Raw genomic sequence first — 26,311 nt, forward strand, 5'->3', positions numbered from 1 at the left:
GGTTGCGTCTCTCCCGTTGTCCTGGGGATCACGCCCCACGCAGCTGCCCACGGCGCGGGGCGCTGGACTGCACCCGGACACGTGAAGCTGAAGGAGCTGCCGTTTGTGTGGAGAGGCATACCGAGGACAGAGGGGTCAATGATGGGGCGAAAACAAATCACTGAAAACAATGGCGTGTAGTGGATCACTCTGAATGACAATGGAGTCTTTGACATTGTCATCGCATCACCCCGAGGGGGGGGGTGGAGAGGGGGGGGTGGGGCTGCCGGGCTTTTCCGCTGCCCTCTGCCGGGGGCGTGAAGGAGCGCGCGTGGGCGGTTTGGAGGCGGGGCCCACAACCACGCGCTTGGAATACTGGGCTTCAGCGTTGCCACGGAAACCGGCAGGCTAATATTTCAAGGGTCACTTTGTGCTGCACTGCGCATTCAAAAATAACAACAAGCATCGCAGTAAGACTGTCAAAGTAAAACGAGGTTTCGCTTCTTGGTTACTGCAAGGCTTCACCATTAACAATCCAGGCGGAGGCCAGTCGCAGCTCCTGACTGTTTGGCGTTGAAGATCCCCTGGCTCCGCTGGGGCGTTGACATCGGTGCTGGCTAAAGCGCACTCAGGGCAGCTGTGGCACAACGCCCACATAGGGGCGGCGCTGCACTGGGGAGCGTAAGGTGCTCTGGGAGCCTTTTGACATGGAAATCCTCTCTCAACTTGACAGTCTGGGCTTCCTTAGACTCTTCCTTACTGCCGGAGACAGTTTCTCACTGGTCTGACCTGCTGTGTCGCGGGCCTGCGGGTGCAGAATGGCTGTCATGTGTCACCCACGTGGGTGCCCATGCTGTAGACGTGGATCACTCGTTCTGTGCGTGTAGTCGTGTCTGCTTGTAACAGCAGTGTTGAGGTGGAGCGAGATGTTGAGGTGTGTGCAGCTTCACTCACTCACACCAGCGGAGCAGGCGCAGCAGCTTTCTGGAGCAATGGCAGGAGCTCATGCAGGAGCCTGATATTCATCCGCTCAGGCAGAGATGTTGTGGGAGTCCTGGGTACCCCAAAAACCTTCGCCCAGGCTGTAAGGGAAGAGGGCAGGTGTCTGCTTTTAACTATGAACATCCCACCTTCTGAACTCACAGTAGCTGCTGCCCAAGAGGACACAAGTCTATAAACAAGGCCCTGCCAGGGAAACACAGCTCTGACTTACGTCATGGCCTAATGCCTTTTATACTCACCCTCAAGAGCAACAGAAACACTGTATCACAATATTTCCCTCCCTGAACAATAAAATGTATTTTTCCTCCTTCCGCTCGTCAGTTAATCTGCTGTGTGTGTCTTTGATCAGCAGCCAAGCGCAATCCTGTGGCAGAGATTTCTTTTAGCCTCTGTGCAGGATTCCATTCGGGAGGACAAGGCTTTGTTTGATGTTTTTCCCATCGTTTTTCTCTGGCGTGGGCGCTTGTGTTTCTGCGTGCCAGTTAAGTCAAGGAGAAGGGGCTGCATTATGACAGCTGCAGTTTTTTCGGATCGTTTCAGAAGGGAACAAGGGAACAAGAGCTACAGAATCGCCCCGCCACCAGCGCGGGCGGCTCCACACCCACTCCGCTTGATACCTGCAGCAGAGATCTTCCTGATCGCTGCCCACAGCTGCTCCGGAGGTGCACTTTCTTCCATCAGAGCCAACAGGCGAGAGAAGACGATTCCCAGCCTCCCCAGCAGACTCTTCTCTCTCGCTGTAACGTCTGAAGCACTGCACTCCTCCAGGCAGCAGGAAAACACGGGGGCTGTGCCAGGCGGGGGCGGCCTCCTCCCTCTGGGCTCCTGAGGGCAGCGAGAAGGTGCCCGGTCTGTTCAGCGGGGGGCACAGGGGTCTGAGGCTGGAAGGAAGGCGGGGTGCAGGGAAGGTACAGGCGGGGACCCTTGGGGACAGATGTAAGAGGGGCCCAAGCAAACACTTACTGCATTTTGATATTGCAGCCTGTTCAAGACAGATCGAGCACCTAAGGGTGAGGTTCTGGGATCACTGCGGTCTGCAGCTCTGGGTGAACACACAGGCCGGTGTCTGAGCCACGCAGGAGGGCCGGCCGCCGCAGTGAGGACTCGCAGGCAGGCAGCTGCAGAGGTGCTCCAAGCGCTGACAAGCAGGGGAATTCAAAAGTGGATCTGCGAAGAGAGATGAAGTAAATGTGACTGCCACACCGCTCTCAAGGTTACAAGGCTGTTTCTCAGGGACTACTAGGGTAACCCACTTGACGGGTTAAAGCAGCAGATGATCGATCACCTTCTGTGTATAAACCTTGAAGCAGACAGAGCACCTGTGTGGGTTTGATAATATTACAGAAATGTACTGCTCTCAATCTGTGCTATAGGAGTGGCTAGAGCTCTGAATAATATCCCTTTATTAACTAAGAGCTCATTTATAGTCTTGCAGTTCACATGCATTTTGGCATCTACAAACTGGCAGCACATGTCCTAGAAAGCAAACCCCTGCGATGGCCCAGCTGGAGCCCAGAACCACACGGGTGCCGATGTTTTCAGCCATGAGTGAGATCTGAGGCCTCCAACTGCAGAATCTGATTACGTGTCCATTCCTGAACAGCTTCACTGACAGCGCGGGGTGATGCGTCAGAGCGAGGCTGAAAAGTGGGGAAAGCTGGACCCGTGTGCCAGTGGAGGAGCCCAGAGTCACATGTCTGCGTGTGTGACCGCCAGCTGTGAGCAGGGCTGCAGGGACGGGGGGGACGGGGGGGACGGGGGGGCTGCAGGGACGGGGGGGACGGGGGGGTGACAGGGGCGGGAGGGACGGGGGTGACGGGGGGGCTGCAGGGACGGGGGGTGATGTGGGGGTGACAGGGGCGGGAGGGACGGGGGTGATGGGGGGGTGAAAGGGGGGGATGGGGGGGCTGCAGGGATGGGGGTGATGGGGGGGTGAAAGGGGGTGATGGGGGGGTGACAGGGGGTGATGGGGGGCTGCAGGGACGGGGGTGATGGGGGGGTGAAAGGGGGTGATGGGGGGGTGAAAGGGGGTGATGGGGGGATGGGGGGGCTGCAGGGACGGGGGTGATGGGGGGTGAAGGAGCTGTGTGATCCCAGGCAGGGGTGCTCCGTCGTTGACAGGCCCTCTCTCCCTGGACAAGCCACCTCTCCAAGCACCCCCTCCCCCCTGGTGCCAGCCCACAGGCCCCAGCCACACTTCCTGAACCCAGCGCTGACTGAGCTGGCAGCTGCCTAGACCCCTCCCCCGGCGATTCAGCCTCCACCCCATTATCTCTAATCCCCGCTGAAAGTTTTCCCATTCTGATGATTAATTTCCCTGATGGCTGACAAAGCCATCAGCTGTTGGAACGGTCCTCTCCGTCACACAATCTGCCTTCTCGTTTTAATTGCGCCGGATCGGGGACGGCTAATTAAAAAGAAGCAGGTCTGGAGGGGGGAGGGGGAGGCCGGCGGTCATGCCAGAGCTCGGGAATCGGCTCGGGAATCGGGGCACCTCTCTCCAGATGCGCGGCGCCTCGAGAAGGCCTGGCGACTGGCGGGGGACGTCCTGACGCCACCGTCCCCGTAGGGCAGTCGAACCCGGAGTGTGAGCAGCTGGGAGGGCTGGTGGCTCACAGGTTTCTAAGTGGAGAAATTATTTCTGGAAACATGTTTCCCCCTTTAGGCCTTCCAGGTTGAGGCGGGGACTTGTGCGAGGCGCAGGCACGGTTCTGAACGCTCTGACGCCATTCTGTTACCCAGGTGACCAATGGAAAGCCACCTGAAGCCCTCAGACCACAGCTGGCCCGAGACAGCTGAGTTGGTTGGCCTTGATTTGGCCTCATGCTGTTTTGCAGGGCAACTTTCTCTTTCAGGAGCTATACAACCTCTGAGATATACAGATTTAAAGTATTTATGTGCTGGCTCCCCTATAGAACTGTAGTTTTGTTAATCAAGGTCAAAGCGTGATGAAGCACGAGGAGGTAACCATAAGCACCATAAACCATGGTGTCAAGTATGCAAAATCCTAGTGTGATGAGCAAACCCTAGTCTGGCAAAGCAGAGTAACTGTAAAAATATGGTAAAATCATAGGAAAGCTGCAAAATTACAGCACGTTACTGCGGTAAACTTCCATAGCTGCTGTAGAGTTTGGCGAATCGTACTCCAATGTGTATGTGCACATGTGTAAGACAGCTCACAGGTGGACGACTGCGTAGTGAAAGGCACTTCTCAGCTCAGCTCCTGACAGCGGGGATGACACAGGGTGCATTTGGGAAGGCAGAGAATTCAGACCCTGGCTTGAATAGGGGTGGTGTTGGGGGAGTGTTATCCACAATGTAGCTTGAAAAGCCACATGTAATCCTTATCTCTTTGCATCTGTATACATTTGAATACAACTGGTGGGCCATCATAAAAAGGCGAAGAAGGAGAAAAGAAAAAGACGTTTTATATAGCTCCCCTAAAAGCAATCATCTCAAACAAACTGCACTATCCGTCATGAAGCTGGAAATAAGGTGCAATGACTTTCACAGAAAAGATCTCCCAGGGTTACTTTTCACATTTTTCACTGTTTGTTTGTTCTCTCTGGAAACAGCTTTGTCCAGCACCCCCCCCGGTAATTATGGCCTCTTTCCTGCCTGCATCAGCTCCCACAATGAAACTTCTGAGGAAGGGGACCAGTGGGGAGGGGTGGATGGTGCACATGCGGTTGTTGACAATAACATCTGTCTGACCGCCCCCGCCCCTCACAGGCGCAGAGCGGTCCAGGTTCAGAGGGGCATGATTTCAGGCCAGTCTCGAGCCCAGCGACCCTCTGAGCATCCCTGCCAGTGTCTCTGCGCAAGACTGAGGAACTCAGCAGACCCTTGTCTTGGAACTCCCTCGGCATATCGGACAACAGACACAAAACCATAAAAATATCTGTGGCCAACGCCGTACGGGGGGCGGCGGTATCGTGATCTCCTCTCTCTCAGGTGCCCCGTCGAATCTGGCTGGTTACCAGACTGCAATGGACCTTGCCAGAAGTTGCATTATAGAAACCGACACCCATTGAGCAGGATGATCACAAGCTGTAACACTGGGTGCGAATTTACAGGATTTTCAAAGAGCAATGTTTGCTCCCCATTTGCTGAAAAGAAAAAGATTGGACTCTACCAGGGCAGGGTACCACAAAAGCATGGAACGGATAAATGAATACGTGTCTCTTTCCTCAGAAGGTAGTCGGGGAAAATGCACCGTTGTGCATTCGGAATTGGAAACAGCCAAGAGCATTTAGCTCTGAAAATGGCGTTTCTCCGTTTCTCTGCAAGATCCTGCCAAAATGCAGGGCTGGGGAGGGAGGAGTGCCAGAGGAGCGGAAAGCCTTTAAAAAACCTAAGAGGCTGTCAGACTGTTTGGTCATCACATCAACAAACCGAAACACAAACACACCACTGCCGAGTCTGCCGCGCTCACAGGGACAGGGTGGCTCTAAGCTGCCCTGGAGCTCCAGAAATAAGCAGTGTTGTTTTACACTTGTGTTTGCGAGCAGCAGTCCAGCTCATTGCGCCCTGCACAGCACAGCTTCTCTGAGCTCCCACAGCAGGTGAATGGAAGTGTGTGTTTGTAGCAGGGCCATTACAAGTAAACGCAGAATGTGGGGCCCTTTCGGAGGGCCTGAAGGACACTGGGACGTTGTGCTTTGAGCCAGGAGAACGGCAGAGAGCTGGGCGCTCTTGACACAAGACCAGAACAAGGTGACAGTGACCCATGAGCCAAGCGTGGACAAACTGATACTCTTGGAGCTCTCCCAGGCTGTGGTGCTTGACAGCTCTGACAGGCGTCTCAGCAATGTCGACAGGTGCGAGTGGGGCGGCCTTGTGATATCTAATGCCGCTTGTGTGAAGCACAGGCAGAGTTCAGAACGCCCAGACGCCATTCTGTTACCCAGGTGACCAATGGAAAGCCACCTGAAACGCCCTCAGACCACAGCTGGCCCGAGACAGCTCAGTTGGTTGGCCTTGATTTGGCCTCATGCTGGTGAAAGAGCAATGTTCCCCTTGAGCGAAGTGATGCAATAATTACCACTGTGCTGAAATTCAGAGACTCTCTCTGAGAGTTCGTAGACTCCACAATTCACACCATTAAAAAATAACATGACTTAAAAAAAACTGAAGTGTAGCTTCAAAGGGTGTTTTCACAATTAGAATAAAGTACTATTTAGAACAGGCAGAAGGCAGAAAACCCCAGGAATTTTTGCAAACCAAGCCACCAAAGAAAAAAAGGTCAAGGTCACATTTATTTTGCAACCGTCTCAGATAATTTCTCCTTCTTGACGGTGCAGAAGGGCTTGTCCTTCATCCTGCATTAGTTCCTTAACTTCAAAGTTTTGTGAAGGCTAGGTCAACTGAGTACCACCCTGGTGCCACATCCTGGCACTCTGTAGGGCCGGAGGTGAAAGGAAGGCAGTGCAGGAGCAGAGTCAAGCTGTCTTTGTCTGTGCTTAGTCTGTCGCCTCTTCTCTGATACTAATGAAGGAGTTAAGAGGCAGATCAGTTATTCACTGAGGGAGTGGGGAGACAAGGACCAGCGTCTCAATCGGACACACGGCTCAAGAGCTCTGCTCTGCATGCCATGAGGATGATGATGGTGACGATGAAACGATGAAGTGCTGTGCAAGTCAATATATACTGTATATGATGCACTACCCAAGCAAAAACAGACAGAAAAAAAAGGAGATATACTGTACTAAGCGAAATCGAGGGCAAAGCTTATTCGAGCATTAAAAACCCACAATGAAAAGACAGGTTTTTAAACAATTTTGAAAATGCTGACAGTCTCAGAGTATGTGATGGGTTTGGGCAGTGACCTTCACAGACCTGGTGCTTCACACCAGAAGGCTCTGCCAGCCATGCAAAGCCAGGTCCTCAACAGAGAGAGAAGGGAGGAATCTCAGGTCAAGAGCTGGACCACAGTCGTGCAGTAAGTCCTTAAATCAGTCTGGGTCCGGGCCATTCAGTACCTTCTACCTTCAAGCCCACTCACCCCCACTCGCTGGCAGAGCCAGTCCAGTTTCCCAAAGGAAGGAGCTATGATCTGATGCTGAGTAATTTTATTCATCACATGAGGTGCAGAAGTCTGGACGTACTGAAGCCTGTTTAGTACCTTAGAAGATACTCCAGTAAGTAAGGCATTACAGTAGACTAGTCTTCATAAAATAAAGGGATATATATCGATACTTCAGCAAATTCAGCTCATTACCTGGAGTAAGATTCACCATCACACCTGCTTTGACTAGTAGTTTACTTGCCCTTCGGTCCATACCCAGGGATGGGCTTGTTCCTGCATGTGTGCTGCTGAATCAGATTGTCCAACGTTCCGTTCATGGAAGACTGATGGAGTTCACAGTGGAGATTGAAATGTTTTTGATCACTCAGAGGGGATCAAAGATCAGAGCTGGAATCCCTTGTACTGCATAAAGCAATTGAAACAGACAGAAAAGATTTTTTTACTAAAGAAGATTAAAATTTTAACAATGCATAACTATCATCAAGCAGCAAATAAAAATCAAGGTGCTTCTGAACAGACAGTTGCATCTGTGTAGTTGAAATCTTATTTTTAAAAAGGAGCAGCTGATTGGGGAATACAAGCAGGGTTCAACATCGAGCTCTGAAAATCTAAACACATTTCTGTTAAAGAAGAACATGCCTTGAAGCAGCCAGCCTGCATGACGAATTGAGTTTACCTGCTGTAAGAACAAAAACACCTGAGTGTCCACCGGAAGTCGCTAAACTTTGGCCAGATGGGCCGAGTGACCTGTTCTCATCTGTAACTGTTCTCACGATTTTTGGGTTCTAACTTCTTTGGGTTTCAAAGCAGACCAAGGAGTCACCTGAACCTGCAGTTAAACCACAGCAAAAGTATGAAAATGCACACAGGGAGCACAAAGCTGGCAAAGCAAACACCTTGTATGCAGATAGGAGAAAGGCAACCAACCTGCAAATTCAGCATCACACAGAGCCCTGCACACAGAGCCCTTCACACAGAGTCTGCACACAAAGAGTGTCGTACCAGGCTGCCCTGTGAAAGGCCACTACCACCATCAGGATGTCCTTAATGCAGTTCAGACACAGATCTGAATAAAGCCCTGAGACAGATCAGCCAGACTGCACCAGGGGGTTGCTTGTGAGCAGTGGTGTCAAGTAACCTCCTTGCAGGCCATCCCCATGCTGCACACCCCTCTCACTGTGTGCTTCCTCCCCGTTCCCACCCAGCGAGCTCCCTCACAAGCCTGCAGTCACTCCGGGCCCCGGTGCTCCTGTTGTTTGCACGATTGTTTGTGCGATTAAAAGCTGCTTCGGGTGAAAGCGTCTGCCCAATGATGGGATGCGGAGGGAAGCAATGGGGTCAGGGATCTGCGCTCCAGACTTGGAGCATCACGGCTTCAGATCTCAGGGTGAAGTGGGGTCCTGTTGTCACTTCCTGTAGAGAGACACTTCAGCCTCATGGACCAACGGGTGAATAAAATTGCAGGTGAATAAAATGCAGGTCCTTTGGCTAAAGGCAAAGAATGAAATACTGAATGTATTAATTAATCAGACACAAGGGGCACAGAATGGCAGAGATGTACGACACTGTGTATAATATCATGCAGTGCCCGTACGAGCTGCCAATTAAGGAGTTCGTTAAGGACCGTGCTGGTAATGTGGCAGGCGTAGGAGGCGGAAGCACGCCTCTCTGAGCGGACGAGCGCAGGAGCCGGCGGCGGGGCGCGCTGCTCGTGTCTGTGACAGGGCCGCTCTCTTCCTCAAGGCCCTAATTAGCCGAGCGCTGTCGTGCAACCCCGGCCCAGTCTCTTTGTTTTTCATTCTGTTTTCTTTATCCGTCCGAGAACCTTCATCATAGATTATCGAAGTCCAGCGGCAAACCTGGTTTCATCAGCTGCGTTATTGTACCATTGCACTAGGGCAGGCCCTTCTCTGCGCTTTTACAGATAATAAATAAAAAAAACTGCCAAACAGGTACAGGTTTTATTGTTGCCCTTTTTCTTCAGTTAAGAGAATATCATATTACAAGACCTTAGTGTGGTCCAAAATGTCTTTTTAAAGAGAAGAAAACAGAGAGATCAATTCCCATGACACTCTGGGGCGCGCGCGTGTTGGGATGCCCTGGACGAGCTGGTCACCTGCCCAGTGGGGTCGGTCAGCTCTGGCCACAGGCCTGCCGTTCCGCGGGAGAGGAGGAAAGAACCGCTGAGAAAGGCATCGCCAGAGAGACGAAATGGCATCTTCTCAGCTGTTTACACTGGAAAAACGGGGTAGCCATGGTTACGGCATTACCAGCGAGTCTGGAATGGGGATCTGAATGGCGCTCACGTCTCCCGCCGAGCCCGTCTGAGAGGGGGGGCCGGGGGGGGGTGATATCACTGAGGAAGAATCCATCACTTCCTCTCAAGCCTTTGTTATTCCTCTTTTGAGAAGCGTTTTGTTTTTTGTTTCGCTTGCTTTCGGTCTGTGTTCTTGCTTGGCTTATTCGGTGGTGAAGGGGCGGGGGAGCTCGGGGTTTAAATCAAGGTTTGTTTTGCTCCTCCTGGAATTCGCCCAGGTGCTCCTGCGGGGGCCAGGCCAGATCAGTGCTGTGCGGGGTTTTGCCCGAAGCTGGAAGTGTTTGGTAGCGATTACGGTCAGTGTTCTGATGGTAGTGTTTACTATCAAGCGAAAACAAGGCTTGAAGACAGGAATAGAGGAATAGAGTGTGTGCCATTTGTTTGCGTTAGAAACAGATGGCAGCCACAGAGTGATCACTTTAACTGAAAGACCACAAATACGAACGGCTGTTTCATCTGGGCACGCCTTGGAGGGCTTGCAGAGCAGGGCACTGGCATGATGACAGTTAACCAGGTTACACAGCCATAACAGTTCACCTGCTTACCTGACTCATCAGGGAGGCCTGTGCACCTTGCTGTGTGTTGTGCAGGGCTTTTTTTTTTTGCAGTAATCCTGTATCGCATCGTTTGCGGAAGAACCGTCCTGGCAGAGGCTGAGCTGAATGAGACTGAGCAGACAGGGCAGCTCTGTGCTCCAGCGGCTGTCCTGCGGTGGCAACCACTCCTGTACCTGGGAGCAGCTCCCTCCCCGAGGTCCTTCTCCTTTCAGGACCGCTGAGGATGAAGCACAGCCCACAGAATAGACTTCAATCAGTGATGTTCAGATCACAGGAGGGACTGGTGCCGGTCCTATTGTTCGTTACTTATATTGGGAAAATGACTTTCACTGGGCTGTCGCCACACTAGTAGACAGCCCTGCGAGCCCATTAACAGCTGTGCCAGTGGGCAGTATGAGGGGTGGGGGTGGGGGCTGCTCAGAGGTACAAAGGCTGTGATCAATCAGGCCTCCTGTCCCTGGCTGACATTTGGCCGAGTCCCCTGAGTCTCCTTTCAAGCCGCGCTCCTCCGTCCTCCCCAGCGCTCCACGGCATTGTGTTGCTTTCCACCCCACACAATGGCCGGGACTCCCAGCACCCCCCCGGTATTTATAAATTGCAATTAAATGCCAGCGAGGGGTGGGCTGGAAAATAGGAGTCACGAAGGAAAAGGGTGCGGATCTGCAGATTGCAGGCAGGAAGCGGCTGTAACCCCTACCATGACCAGTCCTGTCCTGTGTGCGCGGGGAGGGCTGGTGGAGGGGCTGTTCAGCTCTGGGCTACTGTAAGACAGCGTGGCGGCAGTGCAGGGCGAGACCAGCGCACTCATTCTGCACAAGAGCCAAGAGAGAAAAATTGTGGCCTTAACGCTAAATTCCAGTTTGCTGTATTTCTTCTGATTCGCTTTCAGTTAAGTAACATTTGCCAGTTGATGTCATTTGATTAGATGGTGGAAGGGAAGACCAACGCTAAAGAACACAGTGAGGACTGTAACCTGGAGCTTCCTGAATTCTGCTCAGAATTCTGCCCAGTTCAGCTGACACAGATAATACAGTCTCCACAAAACACCAAGCATCACAGGGAGCAGTCTCCAGTACCTTCCAGGCCTGTGTGTCACCCAGGGCCTGACGTAAACAGCCATGCAGAAGACTGATACAGGCTAGCGGGGAAAATCAGATAATTGCATCGTTTTTTGGGGGAGTCAGGGCATAGCGTTTGAGTGTGGCAGCCTTCTGTAATTCATGTCAGAAAATGACCTTATGGAATCAGGCATTCTCAGCTGCCGGAGGGAGCGCAGGCTGAATCACGAAGCGCACGCGTCAGGACCGCTCCAGGCAGGTGCTTTCGTCAGAACAGCCAGGTTAAACGACATGGCTGAGAGGAAAAGTCTCTTACAAGCAAAAACAATAAAAAAGTTCCTAGTGGCTTTGCTTCTATACGGGGCTTTTGACAGACAGCAGTCACAGGGACTGGGCCTGAACTGCCTGGGTTTTATTAGCACAGTGTTATGAATTAAATTGCATGCAGTGGTTACGCTGCCTACCGGGGTTTGAACATTCAGAAGAGGACTCATAGCCGTCCTTCCAGTACATCGACTTTCCTTCCAGTTTCCTATTAAGAGTTACTAAAAATACACAGCACAAGCTGGGACTGCATAGGATAATTATACAATAGACAGTGTTTACAAAGACATCAGTGACAGATTTCTGTTCCCTTAACAGGCTTAAATCAGTAGTTAAAGCCCAGTAATGAAAAATGAAGTTATTGCAAAATGGAATATACTTTATTTTTTTACTTCAGTGTAATTTTCTATCTTCACTTGAGGAAACATGGTGATAGAAAAGCAGAAGCCAAAGGATAGCGTCCCGCATTGTCTTGTGAGTCTTTTCACAGATCTTTAAGGAGACTTGAAAGACATCTTTCTGACCCGAAAGGCCTTGTGTGTAATACTGGGCAGTGTGGTATGAGTCTGTAACATGCTTGCACCTGTCCCCTCCCATCTGTGAGCCCCTGCAGACAGCCGGGCCAGGTCTTCATCTCTTCCAGTACGGGTATTGACCCAGCATACAGTCCATCAATTAACCGATCAATCAAATGAAGGAATCTCACTTCATTGTTACCTCTCCAGCATGCTTCTTCATAACGAGCACCATTTTATAATGTGCTTTGCAATGGCTCTTGTAATGACGAAAGGGTTTCAGTAAAAGTACAGGAAGAAGAGTCTCCATGGTCATTAAAAATCCCAGGGCATTTCTTGAATAGAGTAGGGCTGTTACTGCGGTGTCCTGCCCAAATTCCCCCCTGGTCTTGACTCGTCATGGCCTCCTAATAATCCCTATCTGTGAAGTGGCTTCACCACTCTGCTCTCCTCCCCACTGAGAGCTGGTGTGTGGGGAGCGGATTGGTGCATCACCCAGGTGGGGCTGCACACTGGTGGGGGTGGAGGGGATCCCCATTACCTGTAAAGCGCTTTGAGTGAAGTGTTCAGAAAAGTGCTATGTAAATGTAAGGAATTATTATAATTATATACCAGTTAAGCCAATGTGAAGAAACCTTTTCTAGAAGTTAATTATAGACCACTCATCAACCTTGGATACAAGACTCTGTTTAAGGACTCTTCGATTCAAGTAACTTTAAATAACGTTCATGCGGTCCATGCCAAATGACACAAATCTGGTGAGCATACGTTAATCCAGACATCTTTCATTTCACAGTGCAATGGGTTTTCCACTATGAGACAAATAAACCGTCTTCACTTGCAAACAGCATCTGAACCATTCAAACGAGCAGCCGCACCGTTCTCACTGCCTGTTTCTCTGCAGGCTCTGAAAACCTCAAAGCCTATTTCTCTTGTGAAAGACACGAGCAAAAGCATGATAATGCTGGAAAACTATTTTTGACATTAAGTTCTGCAAACAAACTAAAAAAACTCTCCCCCCCCCCGGCCCGTATAAGATTCTTCGCAACCTCCTAATCAGCTTGTCCGAGGATTTCCATTGTAGCCAGCTAAGGCACGAGTTAAAGAGCTCATTGTGATTAGCTTACAATTAATCCTGAATATCTGGAAATTGTAAGGTTAAAGATCTCTGATTGAGGCATTGTCATCTGCTAGCTTACTGTTGCCTTGTGGGTTTTTGGTGCCTGTTTAAGTGCTTTAATCTTGTGCATGATGGTATAAGTAACAAGAAAGTTACAAGTAGGGCACATTAAAAAAAAGCACCCGAAAGACAGCCATGATAAAGAGGGCCTGAATCCTACAGAGACCAGGAGCCTCAATTGGCTCGCACCCGTAAGTGTGTGGTTCCTCCTGGGCATGAGCTGGCAGGCAGGAGGGGGCAGGGGTCACTCTGGGCTCTGTGGCCTCCTGCGCTCCTGCAGTTTCAGCACACAGGGGGGCTTCAGTTTTCCATGGTGTCTGTCGGTTGCCTGGAATATGAAGGAAAAGAAAGAAAGAAAGGAGACAGAAGCAGCAACAGGACACAGAAGGTCTTTAAGGCAGCCTTAATGAAGCTCCTCTTCTGTGCCTTCCAGGCTCTCTCTTGAAAACCCATCTATTCCTTCTTTAAAAGCATCCCTCACTCCTGCCGCTTGATTGGATAACCGAGACATTCTTTCCCGAGCATGAGAGAGGAACATAAGAACCGCAAGGAAAACAGTGACAAAAGAATAATGTTTATCCAACAGGAGCATCCTTGCTTGTTTTGTGTAGTATATTTTCTTTTTTTTTTGTTGCAAATTTCATTTCCCTGCCAAGCTATGGCTGTCCATGCTCTGCTAATCCACAGCCTGATTTGTTTTTCCCAGAATCCCCCTGGGATGCCAGCTGTCACAGGCTCTGTGAGCTTTTAAACAAACGAGAGGCCTGAGATTCCTCAATTTCACAATATTAATAGGCCTTCGCCGCTGTGGCCGTAGACCTTACTGCTCTAAGTTTAAATGGTGATGAAGCAGGGAAAGAAAAGGAAAAAGAGGCCATTCAGTTGTCCCTAAATCTGAGCAGCACTGCCTCTGTCTGGTCAGGCGTACTGGGGAGGAAGCTGGACTCCTTCTTCCAGATCCTCTTTCTGACATCCGACAGGATTTGAGCATCTCTGTCCATTATCACGACTAACGCTGAGCCTCTTTCAGTCCTTCAGAGAAAGGTGGGCTTGAAGAGCGTTTTTGCTTGTGCCCAGCGGGGTGTTTCCTCTCCACCAAGCTTCGCCTCGCCACCCTTTCCTGAACAGGGGAGGTGTGGGGGAAACCAGATCCTTACGTTAAAAACAAAAAAAAATAACTGTGCGTCTGGTCTTTGGGGGCCGTTGATGATAGCATCCTGAATGGTGTCTGTGACTCTCTACAACATCCCTGTGATACCGCGAGGACCGAACAGCAATAAGCCTTGTGTGACAATGAATATTTTATGAATGTGGAATTTCCCATTAGCAAGGTCGAGTTGCAAATCATGGTTACATGTGCACTGTGTTTACATGCACTGGCATATTTAAAGAATAGAGGGGAGAATGCCCAGCCAGCTGCTCGTTATGAGAAAGGAGTTTAGTCCAGGAAAGGGTCATGTGCCCCTGGGTAGGGTGGGAGTCCATTGCTGAGCACACACACACACACACACAAGCCAGCAGACAGGGACAATTCAGAGACGCCAGGTAACTCAGTCTGAATGACTTTGTGAAGTGGATGGAAACCAATCAGGAGCACCTGAAAATGAAAAACTGAGCCCCTTGACGCGTGAGCCCACAGAACTAACTGCAGAGCTACTCTGCCATCCAGCAGAGTCAACCGCTTACCGAGTCACTTTGTGATGCTGCATCTCATTTGTTTACATTCAAACTGTTTACTTGTAGATTGTCTACTGTTTGTTTGTATATTGTCCTGATGCACTGTCTGCACTTTGTGTTTTTTACACTTGTTTTAACAATCGAGAATCTTTCTGTCAGTAAGAATTCCATTGTGCCAGTACATGTACCGGTTACATATGGCAGTAAAGATCAGGTTCAAGTTCAAGTTCAGACACTGAAGACGGCATCTGCTCTGTTAATTCTTAATTCACAAGGAGTGCTGTGCATTTGGAAAACAAAATTGAGGAATACGGGCATTCCTGTCCTTCCCATCATGCAGCCCAGAGAATCACTGCTTCCCTACGTCTCCGGCAGTCTTCCTCAGCCAGTGTCTCACGGGAGACTTTCTGGGTCCCCTGGGGCGGGTCCCACAATTTCGTCCCCACAGCCCTGGTGTCACCCCATACCAGCAGGTCTGAGTCACAGCCCACAGCTGTGTGCCAGCAAGCCCTGAGTGTGGAGTCCCGTCCGTAACCCCAGCCCCTCTCAGGGAGACAGAGCAAAAGGCTCTGGCACAGGAAGTGGGATTCCTGAGAAAGTGAAAACTCCACATGTTTAGTTCCCTTCCGTGTTGGGGAAGTGTCGATGTCCATCTCAGAAACACAGTGTCTGGCCTTTGTTTTTCTTAGGTTGCTGTTGTGGTTCTTTTCCCAGATGGGCAAGAGAATATCCTGACAGGACAGCTCCAGTCACACAGCTCCAGCTCTCCAATGCCTGCAGTCTCTCAACAGTGTTGTTTCACTTCAGCTCTCAACTACACCTCTGACTGCTTGTTAGTTTAAATGGACCGGATTAATGCTTTTCAATTTAGCTGTTGGCATCTTAAAGAGACCGGTCCAACCTGCAGGAATGTAGTTTCCCATCCATGAGAGAGGGTTATGAAAGGCATTCCTGTAGAACATATTATATTAATATTTTGTGATGCCACACAATCTTCAGGCACTTACAGGTTCCTTGATGGAAAAGCTGCATCCTCACTTAATTTGAATGAGATCAGTGCAATTCTGCACCAAGTGAGAATGATACATTAGTACCTTCTGCCATCATATTCAATCATCTAGTGTTCTACTAAATAGAATATGAACATACTGCACATAGGGGGCAGCTCATCCAGCATTTACAGGAGTGAGGCTCACTGCACAGCCCTCACACCACAAAGGCAGCAGTGAAAATCCGAAGGTTGAAGTGAAAAGGCTGACCGCCCTCTGTCCCTCTCCCTGCCCCAGGAACGACGGAGCGCGTGTGTCTCATCCAGGGCACTGTGGAGGCCCTGAACGGCGTCCACAACTTCATCGCCGACAAGGTGCGCGAGATGCCGCAGAGCGCCCAGAAAACCGAGCCAGTCAGCATCCTGCAGCCCCAGACCACCGTGAACCCTGACCGCGTCAAGCAGGTGAGCACCGCCCCGACACCCCACAGGAGCTGGCCGGGCTCGTCCGACAGCGCGCCCTTTCTTTCAGTTTTTCTTTCCCCTGGTAAGATTGTCTTGACAGCAGAGGGCTGTGACAATCTTTCTACTGAGAGGAGCAGTTGGTGTTTGTATTTGCAAGACTCTCCAGCCTGTTCCCAGTGCTCTCAGACTTGAATTTAATTTTACCCTTCCCTTAAGTTTAGCTTCCTTTGCAGGGCCAGACCCATCTTTCCTGAATTCATCATGAGCGCAGGTGATTGTTGGAGGAGCGTGTCTGTTAGGACTGCACTGCGGGCTGTGCTCCTAATGGCCTTGCCAAGATTATTAATAGTTTTAGCAGTAAATGACTATCAGACGACAAAGAGGAAAGAAACACCCAACAGAGCCTGCCTTTGTTGTTAAAACTGGTCATAACTTTCACATCCAAACTGAAATTTGTCTATCTACCCAAACGGCAATCAGACAATGAATCCAAAGAAAAGTGTGCTTCATTATAAAACTTGTGTGTGCTTTTATAAACACTTTTATAAAAATATAAAGCAGTTCTCTACATCCTGACACTGGTGAGCGTTTCAGGATCACCACCGGAGCACATCAGAAACGACACAGAGCAAAAATCAGAAATGCAGGATAAATCGATTAAGAAGGGCAACCTACCGAGCTGCATTTTAAATACAATGAGACGCGTCCTTTCGGGCTGATTTAACTCATTTAGACAAAGCAAGAAGCCAGGGCGATGTCACTGCATCGAGGAGAGCCCTGAGCCCACACACCCAATCTGGCACGGCTCGCTGCACATCCTCTGTCATGTGCTATCTCACACAGCCGCATGTGCCAGCACGACCCCCAGAACGCCAGCTTAATAAATACGTCAGCCCCCAGCGGGAAATGCCAGGCTGTGGTTGCAGGACCTGAACTATCGAAATCTGTTCAAGGTTCTTCTTTTGATGATTCCCATCGTCATCGTCACTGCGATGTCTTTAAGAAAAGCGGATTCTAAAAACATCTGACTTGCTGCATGCTGGGAAAGATTTTCATTGAGGGGCTGTTCCAATAGCTATAGGGTGTCACGTGGCACAGTGCAGGGCTACCTGGGACACAGGGATAATAGGTTTCCTGTCCCAAAAGCCACCCTGGGTTCAGTTGTTCCATTTAATTTCCTGGGGCAGCAGTGTAGCTCAATTAGACAATGAATTGATTCTGTTCCCAATCTCTTTAAGAGATTATCACTGCTGGCCACTGAGTGGTTACACTCCATCGTATCTCCATTGATCGGCACGGTCCCGATCTGAGCGGCTGCACCAGTGATTGATGTTTATTTTCCAGTATTGGAAATGTGGTAGGAACTTGACACTTGATCGTTTATTTTTAAACGTATAACCTCCATCCCAGAAAAGCATTGCTTTTTCGAAATTGAGCCCCTTCTTTTGTTTTTTTTTTCAAATGAAAAATGAAATCGCTAACAGCTGCAGCCATCATCCTTATTAGCCCAGAGTAATTAACCCTTTAGTAAAGGGTTCAGACTCCACTACCAGAGGAGCGCAGTGTCACCTGGACATCATAATTGAAGTGTGGAGTGTCTAAGAGTTTGAGGAAGTGGGTAAATTCCTCACTTCTCTCTGAGCCCCAGAGTGCTTTTTGTGGAAATACAGTGTGTTCTGAACACATCCTGGAATGCATCAACTGGGAAAGAGAGCTTAAGCAGAACTGAGAAAAACCAAGGCCATCCAGTGATAAAGGACTATTAATATAATTACTATTAATTAATAACTAATAAAGCTAATAATTGCTGCACTCATAGGGCCTGGAGTCTCTTGGAGGTACATGACAGCTTGTGGTGTAGGAGAGGCTCAGCTCTGGTCTTCAATTGCCACATGGCTGTTTTTCCATTTAAACTCAAAGGATAACCACCTAACTAATTGTTTAATTGGGCCAAATTAACGAGCAGGCCTGCTGGGAGGCTGTCTCTGAGCTGCTGGAGTGTGGCAGGAAGATGCTGGAGTTGTGTGCTGTTGTGGCGCTGTGGCACACAGAAAGATATGTTTTGAAAGATTCGCCCTGATTGTGCGCCGCACAAGGGTGAATGTTTTATCTCTCTGATGTTCTGCGGTTGTGTTCCCCCGCCTCTGGTGTCATGTCGCTCATCAGCCTGCTTTCTGGGGAGCGGGGGCCTGAAAGATGTGCCATCCGAAGTGGAGCCATGATGAACAGCAGCTGCTGGCTGAACGAAGTGGCCTTGGCCGGGGCCGTGCCACTTCAAACCACAGCGCCGTCTGCGGCCGGCCTCGGCCCGTGTTTGTGTTACTCTCCCCTCTCTCCAGCGGCTTCCGCTTTCGAAAGTTTCCCTTGCCCTTTAACCCCGGCTGCGAAACACCTGCTTCCCACATCCTGTTTTTCCCTGGCTCCTGCAGGAAGTGCTCCATACAGGCAAAGGAAATCGGGAGTCTGAGCTGCGCCAGATCAAACTGTGATGTGAGGCAGTGCTGGAAGGGGGAGCCGAGCCGATAAAGGGAGCCTGAAAGCGTCAGGAGGCTTTCCCCTTGTTTACCAGTCAATCCTTTCCATCGCACTGCTGCTTAATTATATTATCCGGCTTTTATCCAAAACAACTCCCATTAATACAGTTGGCTATTTTACTTGCTCAAGAACACAGCCACAGTTGTATCGCCACTGGTTTTGGACTCGTAACTTTCCAGTTCTGAGCCCAGAGTCCGAACCTCTCCTCCACCTCGCTGCCGCGTTGTTAATAAAATCCTTCCATTATTCGCCAGAGAGGAATCTGAGGAGTCCAGCAATCTTTACTGTTTGTCACTGCACCTCGCTGATGGTGACTCACATTCAGAGACAATGAAGGAACTTTAAAACATAATCAGTGCAAGCAGGTAATGTCTGGGCAAAACCCAGACAGATTAATTCCTTCCCTTCCCTCTGTGACTGTATTCTTTATAAAGAAAGCTTCTTCTTGCTGACCCGAGGAGATTTGTTTTAAAGTACTTGGGAAATCCCTTGTAAAAATACTCATCTGCACTTTTACTGCTAAAAATCTCAAACAACATAAAGTATATGAGATTCTTATATTAATAATAATTCCTGGGGTAAAAAATATCCTGCTATAGTACTTTTGTGGAAAATGCAGTTTGGGCATTGACCTATTTTCAGGTAACACCACAGGAAATAGAATTCAGGTATGAACAGCAGTATGCTTGTGATAAAACAAGTATGGTGTGCAATTTCAGTAAAGCTCTGTCTTTTCACCTGAAAGATGCCTGAGTGCTGTATTTTCTGTGTTTACCGATATGGTTTTTAGCCTTGTCACAAGGACATTAGTTAAAAGCAAAAGAAGAAAACTGTTTTTAAATGGAGTTTGCAGCAGACGTTCAGGCAGGTGGAGCTGTCCTCAATCGTAATCAGTCCAGAAGTACCGCAAGTAAGCCTCTCCTGCTGCCCCTGGTTCACTCCTCTCTCTGCAGGGGTCCTCTGGCCGGGGGCTGGCCCTCAGCCAGGCAGAATAAGCCAGATCTCACCGTGACTCAGCACGCCATAAACATCTCCAGTGCCATCAGTTTGGGGATGTTGTCCTTCCTCGTGAAGGGTATGTTTCCAGGACTGAGAGGTTAATTGACCACAGCAGTTCGAAATCAGACTGAGGTGGGGAGGACTGCAGAACGCGTGCAGACACGTGGTTCAGAAACAGAAAGAAAGGGAGGAAACCGATTGCAGGGAAAAGGTCGAATGAGGAATAATTTAACAGAAGTGCTGCCACGGCGATTTAGACCAACATCAGGGCACGTCTTGCTGCTCTGCTGTCTGCAGAACCGATGAAACGCGCCAGAGCCTGAACTCGTTTAACTCTGCAGGTGCTGAAGCATCTTTTGTATTGCAGGCGATCAGAGCAGTTGAGCCCCACCATGTACAGGGGTTTGGGGGCTGTTAGCCCTTCAGCACCAGGCCCACAAGGGTATGGGTTACAGCTCTTTCGGACTCCGGACTGGTGGCGCTGGGTGCAGGAAGAGCTTTGTTTTCAAGCCCATTTCACACCCCGTTTCTTTCAGGTTTCCCTTATTTTTTCTGTCTGCGACGCTGGCAAGGCCGCGAGATTTAATTATCTCGCGTCCTGAATCTAATAACAGGTCCCACTGAAACGGTGCGCTTGAAACGCAAACTAATCTATACAGCCATGCAGAAAACTGGAGCGTGGGCATCTTAAATTAAAAGTGACATCAGGGGAATTGCTCTAACGTCTGAAATTGAAAACAGGCACTCAGCTAACTCCCCCCTCCTCCCCTCTCTGCCGTCCATCCCATGGGGATTAATGGCCAGCCTGGATATTTTATGCTGTTTTTTAACATTCCTTTTCCATCACTTGCCTTGAAAAGGTCACCTTGCCCTCTCTGCCAAGTATTGATTCAATCCAAAGAAAAGCTGGAGAGAAGCAATACGAAATATTTATGGTCCGACATTAATGCATCCCCTCCGACAGAGTCTGAGGGCCTCTGAAGGAGAGACAGGGGCATGTGTGCTCCAACTGGCTCGCTAGGGATCTCGGGAACGCACTGCTCGGGACAGCTCCCGGATTGCGGAATTCTCACGAGCCAGTAGGGCGATATTTGCTCGTTTGTTCTGTGCTGTTCTGTGATATCTTAACAAAACAGAGGTGTGCTAGGAAAGGTAAGCCCTCCCCTTCAGTGGAAGACCAAAAAGTATACAGATAAACAGCAAGTGGACGCGCGTTTCCTCTGTGAAACCGAGAAAATCAATGTTCTATACAGCTCTTGGAATGCTGACTTAAAAATATCCATGCATTATCCCATTATCCTTTCTGTGTATTGGTATTCATCTGACTTAATATCCACACCTGTGAAGGAGACAGGAAAGCTATAATATTCATTAGTTCTTGCAGGGTAGTTAGCTGTTGGGGTTTTACCTCTTCAGAGTAAAGAGGTAACCAATACCTAGTTTAGGAAGTGTCTGTGTGGACTTCCCCAGGTTTCTCGTGCAAGGGTGTCATTTTTCTGAATGTCCTTGAGAATTTCTAATTCGTGGGCTTTAAAATCCGATGCTCCTGTTATCCGAGCCAGTTCTGCAGCAGTGTGAGGGTATATAGGCCTCTGAGCCATTTATTGACATTAACGTTAACTCTGTACTGTCTTAACACACCTGCACACTCTTTAAGTGTGTGGGGCTCTAATATTAAATAAACTGTGAATTAAATATCTGAAAAGAACGTTTTCTGAACGGAATCCTAGAGTATTCTCCTGTGACCGGTGGAGCTGGAATAGGGGTCAGAGGCTGTCGATGGCTTGTCTGTTACTGTCCTCACTACACACCTGCGCTGTCTTCCAGCGGGACCAGTCACTGCTTGGGAAACTAAGGTAGCCTGAGCCAGGAAATAGCAAAGATATCATTTTTAGAATTGTAAATACCAAAGCTTACATCTTCAAATCACATCTTTATCACTGGGCAGGAGAACGTGTTGTCCAGTTTGTCAACAAGAACAAACACAGCTACTTCATTTAGAAAACAGCCCCGCCTCTGCTGAAGGACAGGATATATTTAGTTTCTCCAGTGATGCCTTGTGGACCTCATGGGGTCACGTAGGAGCCAGGGCCTAGATTCGGGAAAAGAGCCAGCTCAGTGCCAAACATAGTCAGGACCAGTGCTGTATGTGAGGTGATAAGGCCGGCCTGTGACAGAGATTAATTCTGTCCTATAGGAGGAGAGGGCGAACAAATTCATTGTTTATGTAGCATTTTCTCAAAGGAGATAAGGGATTGGAACGAGAGCCAACAGATGTTGTTACAGCTAAGTAGTTCGTGATTTTGTTTTTAAAAGATTAAACAGCAGCCATCAAAATGGGGCTTCTCTCATTGGTTAAGCCTCAAGCAAAGGTTTCACTCTGGAAACTGCCCATGTTCCAGCAGCCAGTGTTTTTAAAGCATGCGTTTATCTGTGCGCACACAGTTACACAAAGAAAATGTGTGTGCTGGATCTCGGCGTGAATCCTTGTGTGAAACTATTTTTGAGGACGCACATGGACATGCCTGACGAAACACAACAATAGTCAAATTTAAGATGTAAAATTAAGATTTTACAAATGAATAGTTTGATTTAGAAGGCAGGCTGCATTAAACGCATGACTGAAAACTGAGACAATCCCACGAAAAACATCCACAACACACACTGTCCCAGAGACTAAAAAAACATCAACAAAACTCAAGTATCTGTTGGTTCGGAACAGTTCAAAGACAAAAATTACTGTTTGTGTTCATGTTAAGTGACCTGTTTTTGTTTCATTTTTCCAGGGCAGGATAAAAAGACATTCAGCAGACAAAATAGTACTTAGGATGTCTTTCTCTTAGTGGAGCAAGGCGATTCCATGGGTGCTGGTGTCAGAGTAGTAACCTCGGGCCTACGCTGTTACAGAGAGCGGATTGCTGAAATACAAATGGCTCTACACTGAGTGGGATGTCAAATGGGTCTTCTCCTCACAGGGAGAAGGCAGGTAGCTGCCGGAATGGAGTAATAATAATAATAATAATTATAATAATAATAATTGTTATTATTATTATTATTATTATTATTATTATTGTTATTATTATTATTATTATTGTTTTATATAGTGCCTTTAAAGGTGGCTCTTCAAGGCACTTTACAGAACGACAACAATAATAAAAAAACACAATACATGCACAATGAGAGGAGACAGTAGCTGGGGGTACTGAATACAGAAGGGGCAGAGGGGTACAGAACAGAACCAGTTAAGTAAAGTAAAAGTAAGTTAATTAAGAATGTTAAGAGTCTCTGAGAACCTTCTGTATTCCAGCAGCTGTGCGTTACTTCTGCATCGCTCCACTGACGAAACAGAGGACATGAGCTCCAATCTAACTCTTGCTCGTTCACTGTCCTCAAAGACGACAGCGCTGCCAGAGAACATCAGGTTATTTTTAACCCCTGTTTCCCAGCATCTGAAATAACCCCCACAGAGATCCGTGAGATAGGGAGCTAAGCCAGGGGATTGGCAGGCCAGTGATTAAACTAAAGTCTGGTGCTTAAGACATCAAAGCGCAAATGTTTGTGCTCTAAGCCCAAGTCCAATTTCAGGTCTAAGCTGGTCAACAGTTGCACAAGTAGGGAACGCATCTGTGACCGTTATTGTCCTGAATCACAGCCTCTTGTGTGAAGACAAGTCGCCAATCTCATCAGACATACCAGGGATGAAACATGCCCGTCGCCGGCCATCATCTTCGTCAGACAGAAAACAACCACTTTTGGAGTCACAGACTGGTTTCCAGGGGGTTACCATCCACTGCTCAAGACGTTTTAAATCAAAATGACAAATGATGAAATCAGTAACTGGTCTTCCGCGCGGTGGACAGCCGAGGGCAGACTCATAAACGAGCCGCTGTGGACAACAGTTCCAGTTAAAGTGCCATGCACGAGGAACAGAGCCAAATACACGTACTGCGCCATGTCACTCTCCAGTGGATCTACTGCTCCTTGCCTTCACAGAGGCATTTAAACATAAGAAATACTGGTGGGTCCAGGACTCCTCTGTTGCATTTCTCACTTTCTGTCCCTCAGCATATAAAATAGACGAGCTCTGTTAATGATAAAATGAACGCTGGCCGAGTGTTCAAGCTCATTCTGTCCCACACTCCCTCAAGGGCTGCCTGTCCTGCCCCGCAGAGCTGATGACACTGCAGGATTTTCCCTCTCCCTTTCTCTGGTGTCAGCAGCAGGAATTCAGCAGAATTACAGCCCTATCTGTCGACACAGCTCTATTCTCCCTTTCAGCTGCTGATTGGAAAGACGTAGAAGCTTGAAAATCTTACCCTGTAGACAAAAAAAAATGAATAAATCCATTTATTACCACAGCTATCTTCAACATAATCATTAAAATTGTACTTCCCTTTGGAAATTATGCAAACAGAATCAAATGTCTGTGCCCTTATAACTTAATAATTGAAGATAAGGGGACCACTAGAAGCATTTCCATGTAGAGGGCTTTATGGTCACCTGCCAACAGGTGCTTAAGGTGAGGGTTACAGATGGAGCTGAGGTTCAGGTAAAAGGCTTGGGACATGAGGTTAAGGCTGGAGCTAGGGTTTGGGCTTGGGTTCGGGTTCGAGTTAGGCTTTGAGTTAAGGTGAGGCTGAGTGCAACTGTTAATGCAAAGAACTTCCTCCGGGTCTCCAGTCTGCAGCATTTCAAACCAAAATATTTCCCATCCTCCCAAGGCCTTGCCCACTGATCAGACAGACCTTTAGCGGAGAGAATGCACTATTCCACCGCCTTCAGTTAGTGAGGGACTGGGGGTGATCACCTGATGAACCTGCAGCTGCTGCAGAAACATTTCTAAGCATCCTCTTACCTCCCTGTAATAGACGTTTCTGCTGGAGAGGGAGGAAGATCTGTCCGTTCTATTTTCTATTGCTAAGTCTTGGTAAAAGAATTGCATGACAAGGTCTCCTGTCTCCTGTAGCCAGACAGCCGGAAACAGCAGTGCCCTGCTCTCCTGCCAAGCTGTCATCCCAGCGGGCCGATTCCGCGGGGAACGGGAGGTGGATACAGGGGAGCGAGCTGCCACAGCGCCGGGGAGCCAGGCTGTGCCGAGAAAGACGGATCCCTCTTCCTCTCTCTCCGCCTCCGGCTTGCACCTCCTCCCGTTCGCCACCCCCTTCGCTCGCATTCCCAACTGCTTCGCCACTCTCCCCGGCTGGGAAACATGAGGGATTATTAAGGTCTGCGTACCCCCTTATCTGCGCGCCCACGAGAAGGACAACAGTGCTGCTGGCATTCGGCTTCAAACCTCGGTGCCCGTAGGCCGGCCACACTCTCAGATCAAGATTCGGCCAGGCCCTCTCACGGGCAAACAGCTCCTGCCACTCTCCCAACACAGAGTCCCTCCTCGTGCTGACTTGAAATCACCGAGCAGGAAGCTGGAAGTGGGGGCTGCACAGCGAAAGCAGCACACCTTGACCAGGCGGCCAGAGGAATGCCTGTGTTTTTCTTGCTGCGAACCCTGACAAACCAGGAGGCGAGCTTGTTCCCGGAGTTAAATGGAGGCCAGGGTGCAGATGCCTCCCTCATTCTCTCAGCTGTCCTGTCAAGCTGCTCCCTATCCTTCCTCTCTCTCTCTTTCTTCTCACGTCCATCCTCTCCTGGGTGCACTCCTCCCCCGCCTCACACGCCTCTGACTGTGGTGGCTGCTCCTTCCTTTCCTCTTTCTTGAAGTGTAAAGCCAACCCAGGTCTGCTGAATGCACTCCAAACACTTGAAGGGAGCCTGGGCCTCATGGGATTCCCTGAAAATCTCGACTGGGTAAAACCTGGGTACGGAGAGACCTGCCCCTGTGGGTCTCTGTTCAGTCCTGGGTTGTGTTTTTTTCCACCCTCCTCAATCTCTGCCTCCCCCAGCCTCTCTCTCCTGCGCTCTGTCTCGTGCCTCCGAGGCAGAAGGGAGAAGGCTGGTGAGTGAGAGCTGGGCTGGTGGTGGGGGTGCTCTGGGGGGCTGTTGCTACGCATCGCTCCCAAGTCTCTTTCAGTCCCTCATGAATGCAGGAGCGGCGTTTCCACGGCAACGCTGACCCCTGGGAATTGATGCTTTTCACTGAGAGCCCTTTTGTATCCAGTGATTCACAGCTCGGATTTAAAAAGAAGGGGAAAAATCCTCTTTTTCTTTGTTTCTCTTCTCTGAAAGGTTCGACTGCACCTGCTTTGCCACAGTGAATGCGTTCTTCTCTTGGCCTCTCTCTCTCCCCGGCCTGCCATCTTGCCATTTTTCCACTCGGAAAATGGCCTCCCTTTTGTTTGAATGGTTTGGATTAAAGCTGCATTTCATGGCAGGGTGGTTTCCTGGGCTGTTACTCGTGCATGTACCCACAGGCAGCTGAGCAATTTTATCTTAAAAGTATTAGAAAGGTTTCCTTTTTGCAGTAGGGCTTTAAAAAGTGAATCGCAACACAAGACCGGTGAGGACATGAGTGACAAACAGGCTGAAGTGAAGCACGTAGATCTAGTCACACAACACCAGCATGACGTGGCTCAGGGCCTGTGGATGAGCTGGGTTTGTGCGCTCAAAGAATGACAGTCCACCTTGTTGGCATGTTTTAATGACTTGGTCAAACAACACCCATTACCTTCAAAGGGCCTGAGGGGTTTTCGCTAGGCCATCTGACCGAGGGCCTCCTGCATTCATGCAGAT

General features: G+C 49.3%; 1 protein-coding gene across 1 annotated transcript in view; it reads left to right on the forward strand.

Annotated features, from left to right (window-relative positions):
* The window catches only part of nova2 (NOVA alternative splicing regulator 2), a 55,744-nt gene that overhangs the window by 18,467 nt on the left and 10,966 nt on the right, over positions 1–26,311 (forward strand). The window contains exon 3 of the mRNA XM_006627613.3: positions 15,924–16,090. Coding sequence (XP_006627676.1) covers positions 15,924–16,090 — 167 coding nt within the window. The remainder of the gene's footprint in view (positions 1–15,923; positions 16,091–26,311) is intronic.

The sequence above is a fragment of the Lepisosteus oculatus genome, chromosome 3 (genome assembly GCF_040954835.1).
Source record: "Lepisosteus oculatus isolate fLepOcu1 chromosome 3, fLepOcu1.hap2, whole genome shotgun sequence".
In the NCBI taxonomy this organism is placed as follows: domain Eukaryota; kingdom Metazoa; phylum Chordata; class Actinopteri; order Semionotiformes; family Lepisosteidae; genus Lepisosteus; species Lepisosteus oculatus.